This window comes from Ctenopharyngodon idella, chromosome 3 (genome assembly GCF_019924925.1).
Source record: "Ctenopharyngodon idella isolate HZGC_01 chromosome 3, HZGC01, whole genome shotgun sequence".
NCBI classification, from domain to species: domain Eukaryota; kingdom Metazoa; phylum Chordata; class Actinopteri; order Cypriniformes; family Xenocyprididae; genus Ctenopharyngodon; species Ctenopharyngodon idella.
Window position 1 is genome coordinate 19,508,137 of NC_067222.1, and position 11,148 is coordinate 19,519,284.

General features: G+C 37.8%; 1 protein-coding gene and 1 long non-coding RNA gene across 2 annotated transcripts; one reads left to right on the forward strand and one right to left on the reverse strand.

Moving 5' to 3' along the window:
- Positions 1–1,227: 1,227 nt before the first annotated feature.
- On the reverse strand, positions 1,228–4,734 carry tob1a (transducer of ERBB2, 1a). Its single transcript, XM_051887548.1, has 2 exons — positions 4,483–4,734; positions 1,228–3,266 (listed from the first exon to the last, which is right to left on the reverse strand). Exon 2 carries the CDS (start codon positions 3,077–3,079, stop codon positions 2,105–2,107), a length of 975 nt encoding a protein of 324 aa, XP_051743508.1. The 5' UTR covers positions 3,080–3,266; positions 4,483–4,734; the 3' UTR covers positions 1,228–2,104.
- A 142-nt stretch (positions 4,735–4,876) lies between these two features.
- Positions 4,877–10,880, forward strand: LOC127509080 (uncharacterized). The gene is made up of 3 exons (XR_007929122.1): positions 4,877–5,021; positions 7,469–7,854; positions 8,020–10,880. It is a non-coding gene; the product is annotated as an uncharacterized LOC127509080 (long non-coding RNA).
- The last annotated feature ends 268 nt before the right edge of the window (positions 10,881–11,148 follow it).

Below are 11,148 nucleotides of genomic sequence, written 5' to 3' on the forward strand. Positions count from 1 at the left end.
TGCGAGGCCTTTATTTTCCTGACCTCCCCTTAGACAATTACACCTGGGAACCGGCCTTGTTTATTCTGCATTTTGAGGCTATAAGGTGATAGCTCTGAGAGCAAGAGGCCACATTTACACTTGGTATTAACATCTTGCAATCAATCCGATCACATGAGGTCCTAAAATGTATTGTAATCGCTATTTTTAGGAAGTATTTGTTATGCATCTTACCCTGCGAAAGCAATATTCATACATGAATAAAAGTGCTGCTGTGTTTTGTCCTGATTTCCATAGGAGCCTCACTGTGTTTTTAGTTCATTTAGCTTTAACACGCAGAAGCTTGCTCTATTAGACACCAACATTATGCAGGGAAAGGAAGGGTGACAAAATATACCAGCGAAAGTGAGGTTGTGGGTTAATTCATCTGCAAATTCCCTCCTCAATTCACTTTGCTCAATCAACTAACTTAATTAGAGCACTAAATATAGATCCATGTTGCTTACTGGAATGAGAGGAGCTGTTATGTGCTTACACCAGCTAGCTGACATTAATCTAACAGCCGTTCATTCTGAATCCAGCAGCACCTGTTTTTACGGCTGCGAAAAACACAGGAGGGCTCAGCAACAATGATACTGCAAAACTTATCTCAACCTTCACATTTCTGCTAAAACATTATGGCAGAATCCAAAACAGATCAGATGGTTTGTGCATAACAAGCCTGGTCAAGATTAGGCATTCTCTATATGGAGGTTTAGTGAATGCTTGTGGTTTAAGGGCAGCTATTAGTAACAATCTGCTAGAAAACAGAAAAGCCTGTTTAAATATAAACCTCTAATAATTTCATTAAAAGCTCCTCTGTTCTCCAGAAAGATCATGGCGCTAACAACACAAAAGTCACAGTTCAATTCCCAGAGAATACATACACTGATAAAATGCATATCTTGAATGCACTGTAAATTGCTTTGGATAGAAGCATTATGAATATATGTAAATGTGGAGTGTAACTTGCAATTCGTGACTATAAGAATAAATGCTGACCTGACTGAACACTATGAGTCATGGCTATTTAGATTATGGAAACTCATTTATGGAATTTCTCATTTTACATTTTCTTGAGCAGACTTAAAAATTAAAAAATATTTTTAAAGAGAGAAAATAAATGTAGACTAGTTAGAGCCTCATGTTCAATTGGTAATGAGAGTAGAAAATAAGTAAAGATTTGAATAAAAAGCTTAAGACCAAGAGTATCATTTCAAGCATTTTAATACAAACTTAATAAACTATCAGTCCCTCTTTACATGTAAGACACTGACTCCAAATACTTTGTTATACTATTTGTTTTTTGTCAAGTATTGCACAATGTTGGTACAAAATTAATATACGATTACATTTTGTCCATAGTATAGCAAAAATCTTTGAACTCTTAACAGAAAATACAACTCTTGTTTTTACTTTTCCCCCCCAAAAAAGCAAATATTTTTAAATCCCAACACAATGGAATATTCTGTACACAATCTTTAGAATAGTTGATGTTTTTTTAAAGATGGATTTCATTTTACAATTTCAATAAAAAAAAATATAACAAAAGCTGCTGCAGCCATCACAGATCACTGGAGTAGTAAAAAGATATAAATGCAATATGTCGTAGAAACAATATATATACTCTGATATTTTACAAACTTTCTACTAAATTAATTATACAGTTAGAAAAAAGACCAAGAAATCCCTCATTCAGCATTCAGGCCAATCCTTGGAAAATTGGCTGTGTAGCTCTACCTTGAATACTATTAGAGGCCTTGATTTGTAGTTTTCTTCTTCATAAAGATATCTTAAAACAGTCAGTAAAAATAATTTTGTGCTTGCTTGGCAAAAGAAAACAACTTAAAAAAAAAAAAAAAATTGAGTTTAGATAACTAAGCTTGATTGTACAACAAGCTTAATCGTAAAAAAGATGACAAAAATACTCAAGGGAACAACATTGTTCACCCTCGGGCTCACTGTTTGACTTATTCACCAGGACTTTACAGTTGAAGTGTTGCTTTTCGATTTTTTTTTTTTTATTTTCCAAATGCTTCCCGCCGCCCCATCACATATCTCTGGTCGTTAGTAGTATTCTCGTTTTCTAATTGGCCATCACTGGCTGGAATTGCTGGTTAGAATACTGCATGTTGCTCAAGCTGAAATTCAGACTGTCCATGAGGGACTTCTCATTAAGGCCCCCATAGGCTGCAAACACATCAAAGGCATTGTTGTACGGGAGAGGGCTGAGATTGAGGGATGTTTCCCCGGGGAACATTGCACTTGGGCTGCCCTGCCCCTGGAGATTGGGGAACACAAACTCCTTGGCGTTCGGAGACAGGGCAGAGGGCTTCTGCGCTTGACCGCCCAAGCCGACGCCGTAGAGAGAATGCATCGATGTGGACATGACTTTCTGCTTCAGGAGGTTGTTTACATTCAGGCCCAGGTTGGTAGGGGAGTTTCGGGCCACCTTGTTGGCATTGCGCCCATTGCTTTTCATTTTCGTGGAGCCAAACTTGGTGGCAGCGAAGGTGGCAGTGGTAAAGGTTAATGGTTGCGTGGAACGGCGCATGAAGGTGGGGCTGACCGCCGCCGACTGGCCAAACGGCGGGGACGGGGAACTGGAGGTGGGGGACATGCCTACAGGCTCACTAATGGGCATGAAGACCTGGGCCTCTGGGTTAAAGCTGTTCTTGATCTCCTTGTCCAACTCCAGTCCATTCTCATTACTGTCATCCACATAGAGCACCTTGACAGGTCCCTTCTCCCCAATCTGATAAGACACCTCGAAAGGATCGATCCAGACACTGAGGTCCTGAGGCAGGTTGTTGCGGACATCCTCAATGTCCAACCCACTTTCTTTGGCTGCTTGCTCTACAACTGGGTCCACTTTCTCCCCGACATGTATACACCTGAATCCAGAACCTTTGTATGGCTTGTCTGGGTACCAATGTCCCTCATATTTCTGTTTCAGCTGTCGCTCCAACTCCTCGCCGAAGATGTTGACACGTCGCCTTGGCAGCTTATTGTACAAGTAAGAAATGATGAAGTTAAGTGCTACTTGGATTTCAAGCTGCATAGCTGCTGCTGCACTGCCCTGGAGTATCACCGTTGGCTGTTTGAATTCTCGTATTGTGTTGTAAGCCACCAGAGGGCAAGGCTCAGCTGGAGCCAGGCAAATAAACAGAAACTTGGGGGAAAACGGTTCAAAACAAAGTGCTGGTTGCAGAGGGAACGTCTCAGTCTACAAATGGCTGATCCAGTTCCTAGAGAGAAGCAAAAAAAAAAACAAAAAAAAAACAAATAGCATGAATAACCCTGGGTCGTTATTCTCAGCTGGAAATATTAAACTAGCACATGGTTCCATCTGTCAGTTTTCTTAATAAAGAGTTAATTAAAATAGCTTGAATGTTTTGAACAAACAGCTTGCGCATTCATGGGCTCACAAGCAGATTAGATTTTACATATGCATACACAAACAATCCCTAACACCATGCTTCATTGCACTGGTTGAATTTTCCACACAAGTTAAATTCTGCTGGGCATTTATTAACACTAAGGTAGTCCTATAAATGCAGTTTACCATTATAGGAAGGATGCACTGGGACTCGCGGAGCTGATAGTGTTATGTAATAACTAACATGCCCTGACTAGACCCTGCACAACTGTAACCAATCCACTTCTGTCGTCAAAATCGAACTTTATCTTTAGCATGTCATCCATGTTTGTAAAATTGACGGTGTCGTGAGGAAATCAGACACAAGAATGCGAGACTTTAATAATTAAGCCTGAACGTGTCACGAGGCGAAATATAAACCAGTCAGCACGCGCACATACAAGCGTACGATCGTCGATGAAGAAAATAAGGGGAGAAAATGCGTTTGAATCTTAAATTAAACGGATAAAATGTAAATATTAAGCGTTGGTTAACAAATATAAAATCAAACTGGGTTTCGTTTGTACATTTAAAGCGAGTATAAGACGTCAGAGATTGTATCGTCGCTCCCACCCAGTTTACAGGGGAGAGTAAAGCGATAGCGGGGACATAATGTACAGTTTGAAAACAGATATATGCTATATCATTAATGCATGAAATGCATCACACAAGGTATACATCGAAGACAAGACAAGACAGCAGTATATGCTATATTCTGTGAAATTCGAGCTAGATATGCTGACAAATTAAATGTAGCCTATATCATATTCTATGGCGTTTGTTCATTTGCATTTCTATGTAAATATCGTATATATTCTGGTGTAAGACGGTGTTTTGCTATAGTTGGCAATCCCTCCCAGCTAAGTCTACACAGCCCACGACTGACGCAGCAAGCTGCCTTCATTTAAATTCTCTTAAGGTTTCACTAAACTATATTACAGACAACGCTTTTACAATGATCAATACTATTAGTTATCACTTAAAAAAAAAAAAAAAAAAAACAAGACAAATCACAAACATAGCAATGCAATCAATGAAGCACTTACTTGAGTTTACAAAATGAAGGTTTTCAGTAGTTGCAGTAGCTTTAACTAGTGCAAATAGAAAAATTCAGATATAAATACTTTCTTCACATTAAGTTAACATAAAGGTATTCCAGTTGGTAGACTTCTGAAATGTTTATTTTTTTTTTTTCTTCTTATCTTGCTCCCAGTTTTCTGTAAGGTATTTGCAGTTTCACCTTCCCAATAAGCTCCTCTCCACCCCCTCTATCTGGGTGTTTTACAATTTCGTCCCCTACTGCTGTCATCCGCCTCTATATATAGTTTTCCTCCGCCACGGGCACGCGGTGGGCGGTGATGCGGTTCCAAAGGTCACAACAATACGAACATCGAATCCATGTATATGATTGGTCAGGTTTGAGCGAGAGGCGGGCCTTCCCCCTGACGCCCCTCAAGCCCATTGGCTCATTTTACCATCACGCAAAAAAGGGGTAGATTTAATACACTTACGTTGAGCCCGTCATAAAGGCTCTTTGACGTCACGCGTTACCTAGTACCACAAAAAAGACAGGCTATTCATGGAGGTATCGTATTTCATTTCCATGTTCATATTTCGCAAACATGACTGTTAAAGCGACATTTATGCCCCTAAGTAGATCAAATGACTGAATAAATATAAATTCAAAGTAGTGAGCTGACATGGCAGAAGAGCGAAGCTTTGATACTAACGTTACCTTAGCTAATCTGTTTATCACTATTTGTATGAATAAACAGGGAAAGGCTGCTATTGTTGTCGAGGGGGAAATTTGTATTCTAAATTGAATTTCGTGAAATGTGACTACAGAAAACGTAGAGCGTAACGTTATGTGTTTTGAAGAAAAAAGCACAATCAAAGGGAGGTTTCCTTTTATCCACTATTGACCTGCGTTTCATACATTTCCTCGTTAACAATGTTTTGTTCAGATTAAAGCGTACACGCATATAATGTAAAAAAAAAAAAAAAGAAATTGGTTAATGAAATAATATACAAAACCGACGTGTAAATAATTTTGTCACTGGTAGCAGGAGAATAAAATCTTATGTTTCTGATTGGCTGCAAAGCAGACAGGAGCTCCGCGTGAATGGCGTATGGTGCTGATTTCGTCATTTACGTCAGTGGATTTAAAGTGACAACTGTTATACTATATTAAAATTAAAATGATGGCTTTAATAATTTAATTTAAGCATAACATGTAGACAGCCACCACTGGTCATTTTTAACTTTACATTCAAAAGTATATCATTGTCTGAAAGAAGAATTGGTTTATGCTAAATTGCAGGGGAAATAAATGTAGGATTGCAGTAACAAGACCTAAAATAAGCAGAATTATTAAATTATTTTAATATAACTTACTTAAAATAAGTTGATGCATCCCTGGTTGAGAACCAGTAGTTCCTATTATTAATTATCAATTAGTTCTGATTATTTTCTTTCATTTTAACAATATTGTGGACTTTTTAATGCAGTGTAACTAATTTTGTTGACATCACCGTTACCTCAAATAAGGATCACACATCACATTATTATCTGCCCGGGCAACCAGCCTTAATGATGGGGATGTGATGGGACAAGAATGGACCTGGGGTATGACTCAGTTAGACATCGCTCTGACAGTGCACTCCCTGGTATTTATACAGCAAACAACCTACCAAAAGCCAGTCATGTGTTTGTCTGGCCAGAGGATTGTAGTATGAAAGGCCATGGAGAAAAAGCTTCACATGTGCCCGTCACTGTTTTATTGTACTTTGGCGTTAGAATTACCTTCCACAGCAAATGGCTTCAGACTTCAAATGATATGTAAATGAGTTCACAAGTGCCTCAGTGAAAAAACCTTTGTCTTCACTCTTTGTAATGTCAGTTATAGAGCTCCTGTTCATACAGTTATATTCTACTACCTTTCTATATATATTAATGAAATTAACTTTGAAGATACAGTTTCTGCAGGTGCACAGAGTGATTTATATTTATTAAAGAAATTCGCATGTATATGACTTTTTCTGTAATCTATCTTAAATATTGCTTTTTATTAACCGAATGAAAGCAGCCTTGATGAGCATAAGAGATTTATAGATTTATAAACACAAACTTTTGAATGCTGTATAAGAGCAACTTGGATGTTCTGCTATACAGCAAATAACTAATTATCTGTTCCTTAGAAAAAAGGAGCCATATTTTACACTTGTTAATTTTATTTTTTATTTTCTCCTGAAATCCACTTACTATGTTAATAAAAGAGTTTTTGTACTATCTATCTATCTATTAGGGATGCACCGATATAAAAATTTGTCCGATACCGATAACCAATAATTCTTTATATTTGAAAGCCGATAACCGATACATTCCCGATAAATCTAAATCCAAATGTTTATATAATTTTTGAGAGCCTGAGTACAAAAACAAAAGTCTTACCATTAAAAGCCATGTCGCAAGCACACAATTATAATGTTTTCATTATAATTTTATGTAGCCTATATGACAGACTTGCGCTGCACGTTGCACTTGACTGTATTTTCCTTTTTGAAGTGACTCCAATCATATTTCAAGCAATTCAAAGCCATCATGGTGAACAGTGCGCATCTGAAGGAAATAATCCATAATTTATCGGCTTTAATATATCGGCCAAATTTTTTAATTGGGCCGATAACGATAACATTAAAAATGAACATATATCGGCCGATACTGATATGGTGGCCAATATATCGTGCATCCCTACTATCTATCTATCTATCTATCTATCTATCTATCTCTATTCCTGTTTACACCAGCATATCCTATCAAAACACCAGGCTGTTATGCCTGTTCTAGGTCTTGTTCTAGATCAGGGAATGTTACGCTTTTAATCTTCCACCTGCCCTTTTATACGCAATAAATCCAGTTTTATTATTATGAGAGGGCATTTCTCTGACGTGGAACTGTACACTGTAGCATAATAAGAACAGGGCTCATGTGTTTCTGTGCCTAATGGCCTGTGATTTTTCTGCCCCACTGCAGCTAGGAGAAAAGCAGCCTAATTTCCTGGGAAAAGCAGAATTCTGTTCCCTGATTGGATGCACTGCTGGTTTTTCATATGAAAGTCACATGTAAACATACACTCACGCACATAGAGAAAGTATAGAGTATGCTCGTCCAACCTCAACTCTCTCCCTCTCTTAGCTACCGGTCTCAAATGAAGAACTTTTGACATTGCCGAGTGCTATGACTTAACATGGAGTTCAGAGGCGGGTTTGCACAACAAACAGATGTTCTTTGATGTCAGCTGCAGTGAGGGGGTGGCAAAAAATGGGAACGCTAAAAAGAAGTAGGAGGAAGGTGTCAGAACTCTAATCACCATGCAGCTTTTAGAAAGAAATCTATTGTATTTCTTAACACAAACAAAGGTTTGTATTCACCATAACCTTGCACATTATACAACATAAAAATATTTTGATTAGGTATATCATTAAGAATTCATCTGAATTGTTTTGAACTGTGTATTGCCTTGGCATTAGGATTACAAAGCTGACAGTGACCTGTTACACTGACCTTATCTTCTCTTTAAATAGGCTTTGAGTCACAGTTACAACGTCGGCTCGCTGATCCAGAGATGTTGGATGGAAGCTAAATTACACAGGCTGTCAACCAAACCAATGTACAACTCCATTCGGGTGCATAATAAATTATGTAAAAGAGCCTAACAGCAAGAAAATGACCAAGCCATTTGCTGCCACTTCAGACGATTTGTATTATGACATTTCACGAATGCTTGGCCAATTACCCTGAATAGATCTATTGCATAAACTAAATAATAGTTTCCCTACTTTCTCCACTTCAGCTATGTGATTTAGTTATTCATTAAACCACCCACATCACAAGTGCAAAATACAGCTCAGGATATGTACTCCATGAACATCTCATTTAGGTTAGTATGTGTCAGCACAGTGTATAAGTTATAGACCCACACGCCTACAAAACCAGTAGTATTTTCCAAAACAACGGCGTTTACACAACATGCCACAATTTATTTCCACTGCAGTCAGCCTAGTAGATATATTCGTGGTATAAAAGAAAACTGCTATCATATTACAACAAATATCTTTCTATATCTATAAATATATTTAATATCTGTCTATAAATTTTGTATACTTTATTGGTGACCTCTACCTACTGTAGGTTTGACCATTAGTCTCTTGAGTTGCTATCCTAGACCTTTTACACTACCACACCATAGTATGAAAAATGTGTTATCATGCCTTTGATTTTAGACTAAAATCATAAAGGTATCAATTTGTTTGGATAAAAGATACACGCTGTGTCATATCTCTGTAGTTTCGAATACTAAAGGATGTTTCAATGATACAAATTGCAATCTTGGTTACAGTTTAATCAGACCTCCATTAGCTGACTGAAAATTTAGTTTTCAACTGGTCAACTCCCCTTGTGTTGAAGGAACAATAAAAACACACACACACATACTATCTCACACTGAGGGTGTGACATGTCAAGACATGTCGGCTTTACCATTGTGTAGGCTGAAATACCGTATGGTATCTTATCTTGACAATAAGAAAGAAGAATCCCCAATCAGTTAATGTATAGTTAATCCAAAAATTCAAAATCACTCATGCACAATCTATATGACTTATTGTATTAACAAGATTAAAAGAGAGGTTAGAATGTTTGCACTGCTGTTTTCTGTACAATGTAAGTCAAAGTTCACACGCTGAGTGACAACTTCAATTTTGCTATGTTCATCAAACAATGCTATTTTATGGCTTCAAAAGACTATTTGTACAATATTTTATGATGCCTTTTCATCCTTTTTTTTTTTTTGAGATTTACAGCTTGTGCTCACTATTTATTCACTGCATTCTTCTTTTGTGTTCCATGGAAATCATGGTAGGTCATACAAAACTTGGAATGAAATGAGAGCAAATAAATAATTACAGAATTTTCATATTTGGAAATACTCCTTAGTATACATATTCCATCTGAAATTAGTCTATTCTGTTTTACAGGTAACAGGTGGGTTTTTGAACTTTGAATCTGGAATTTTTACAATTTATTCTTTCTTGGAAGACCATCTTGAATTATTTCCAAGAGCTTCCTAAAGAAGAGATGCAACAGAAATGTGTCCTTGTTGGCACGTCTATGACTTCAATCTGCCATGTGGCTTTGTCTTTACTGCAGTTGCAGTTGCTCGCCCCGAGGCACTGTCATTTGAAGTTGAGAAAGAGCTGTAAGATGTGGAAATGGCCTCTGAAGATCAAACAACTATCCCTTTCCCTGTGTTACAAGGAAAGAGGAAGAAATGACATGCTGAGACATCAGTCCAGTCAAAAAAAAAAAAAAAGTGTCAAGAGAGCGGCTCGATTTAGGAGTTACAGTGTGAAGGGGGCAGAGAAAGAAAAAAGCAAGGGTGAGTGAGGTAAAAAGAAGACGGTTGGCTCAAATCAGACAGCAGAAGAGGCCAGGCCCGGTCATATGGCTCGAGGTTTTCTGGACCTGCTGTGCTTAGAGAGGAAAGCACACCACATTCTGCTGCATTCCATCCACACACATGTCTCAAATCAGCACTGGACACCAGCTCAGAGTTTAAGACAGCTAATATATTTGCCAGTTTTGTACTTCATGAAGTTAGGAGATGAAGGTAAACTGGGAGAGGAGCTTAATGGCTTGTAAATATTAAAACTATACCCTATATCCACTGACAGAGCTATGGAATCCAATCTGGCCATATTATGTAAATTTTCTCCCAAAAAGATGGTCGTTCTGGGCTGGAAAAATAAGCTGAAGGTGAAGTGTGTCTTTTTATCTGTGTTAAAATACCTGAAGCTACGGTCTGCAATGTGCATTCAGTTGACAGACACTCCTATTTGTTGTGCTAAAGCCACTTCATTTTACCTGTCTTGTCAGAAATAAAATGATCATGTGAGCTGATTGCTATAAATTTAAATAACTTCAGACCATTACATCAAAGCTAGTTTATAATGCCATAAAGTTGCTCAACTACGTTACTCAAGTTTTCAAAACTAGGACTCATAAGACTTGTAAACAAAGACTGTGATGCACCTTGTTTATTTGTTTGTTTGTTTTTTTGTTTGCTTGTTTTTTGTAGGCAGGTTGTGTACAGTAGTATGTTATTGTTCAGGCTAATTCTGAGAGAGGTTCAGCCAAGCACCAGCTCTGTTACCTGCACCATTTATAAAAAATAAAATAAAATAAAAAACATTAATAGTGGAAAACATTTCAAAGTAACTCATGAAAGCAGTCTGACTGACTTTACTGGAAGGAAAAAGCTCAGAAAAAATTAAAGCTGGAATTGAAGACAACAGCACTCGAGAGATGAAAACAGGCACAGAAAGAGAACAGACAGGAAGGGAGCATCTTCAGTTTGTCTCAGCACTGAAGTGAAATCAGTATTCATGGCAGAAGGACAATCCATGGAAACCAGATGCGCCTAAACTTTCATGTATCCACCTCTTTTAAAAATGCAGTTTTCATTTCCTGCTACAAAGTCCATCAGTATGTGTGTGAGCTTGGCCTGAGATGAGCTGGCATTGCGTGCTAGCATGCTAAGCTGCATTAGATTTTTACTGGAAGAGAGTCTTGCCAAACTTTACGGTATATAATGTGCGTAACATATCTGAACAACTGTTTCTTGTCTTCTGTACAAAGGGGTTTTGGCCTCTTTT